The 1,460-nt window shown below is 42.1% G+C and overlaps 1 gene segment (V, D, J or C); it reads left to right on the top strand.

Annotated features, from left to right (window-relative positions):
- Nucleotides 1-400: 400 nt before the first annotated feature.
- Nucleotides 401-1,073, top strand: LOC124090452 (T cell receptor alpha variable 5-like). The segment is given in 2 exon segments: nt 401-550; nt 700-1,073. Coding segments are annotated over 2 exon segments (426 nt in total).
- The last annotated feature ends 387 nt before the right edge of the window (nt 1,074-1,460 follow it).

A 1,460-nucleotide genomic window follows, 5' to 3' on the forward strand; every position in this document is an offset into this window, starting at 1 on the left:
AGTCCTAATCACAGTATTTTCCTGATTTCAAATAGATTAAACCTGTTATTGAATAAACATGGGAAACCTAAAACTTCACATTATTTAAAATGACTCAGTAGTGTCCAAGAAGATGAGATGCGATTCCGAACATCTCATTTTCACTGTATTTGCTCTCTCAATCTCATAATTTTTGATTGGAGACACACTTGGAATTTACTTTATTTGACTTGCTGCTGTTTTGTGAGTCAGAATCTCCCACAGACACTGAAAATAGAAGAGGATTCAATGAGCTGGGTTAGCAGTTGCAGATCTGGCCACAAGATGGCAGAGTGTCTCTGCTAATGCAGAACAGGTGGAAGGTTCTCTTAGGCTGACTTCTGTGAGAGCAGGCTGCAGAAAGGAGCTAATATCTGTGCAGGCAGTTTAGGAACCTGCTGTGTTTTGGAGGAAAGGAAGAGAGACTGTGATACTAGCAGTTCCTTTCAAGCTCCAGACTGTAGTCCCAAAGGGGGAGCCATGAAGACACTGCCTGGGCCTTTGTTCCTGTTCTTGTGGCTGCAGCTAAACTGTGAGTTGAGAGCTTTTGGGAAACAAGGTGTTTGGTAATATTCATTATAAATCTGACCAGGATGCTGGCCTCTTCCAGTCTGCTTGAGGTTACACAAACTCTGGGAAGCGATGTCCTGATGATCTTGTCCAACATTTCCTTTTACTCAGGTGTGAGCAGAGGAGAGAAGGTAGAGCAGCATCCTTCCTTCCTGAGTGTCCCGGAGGGAGACAGCGCTGTCATTCACTGCACTTACACAGACAGTGCCTCCACTTACTTCTTTTGGTACAAGCATGAGCCTGGAGCAGGTATGCAGTTACTCATGCAGATTGTTTCAAATATGGAGAAGAAGCAAGACCAGAGACTCACTGTCGTCCTGAGTAAGAAGGACAAACATCTCTCCCTGAACATCACAGCAGCCAATCCCAGGGACTCAGCCACTTACTTCTGTGCAGCAAGAGCACAGTGCTCCCCAGACACCTGCAGCCTGTTCCAAACCTGCAGCAGGGCTGAAGATACACTCTATTTTTTTTTTTATCGTTGAGAACATGATTTTCCTATATTTTATTTTCAATAGGTTCAATGTATATTTTCAACATTCTAAACATGCTGCAAACTTGTTGCAAAATGACTCAATAAGGATTAGAGTAGTTTAAATTAACTCTCATTGAGAGTTGGTGATTTCTTATATGCCAAGGCTCTAAGGTCAACTTTCTGGTGCCACTGAGATATTTCCCCAGGACACCTTAATGTCAATGTCAGAAAATACTCTTCTTGATGAGAAGTCTTTTATTTATTTAAAAAAATGTTTTAGTTGTAGATGGACACAATAGATTTGTTTTATTTATTTATTTTTATGTGGTGCTGAGGATGGATCCCAGTGCCTCATACAGGCTAATCAAGCGCTCTACCACTGAGCCACAACCACAGC

This window comes from Marmota monax, unplaced genomic scaffold, assembly GCF_021218885.2.
Source record: "Marmota monax isolate L192 unplaced genomic scaffold, Marmota_monax_Labrador192_F-V1.1 WCK01_AAM20220418_F8-fsc00017, whole genome shotgun sequence".
NCBI classification, from domain to species: Eukaryota; Metazoa; Chordata; class Mammalia; order Rodentia; family Sciuridae; genus Marmota; species Marmota monax.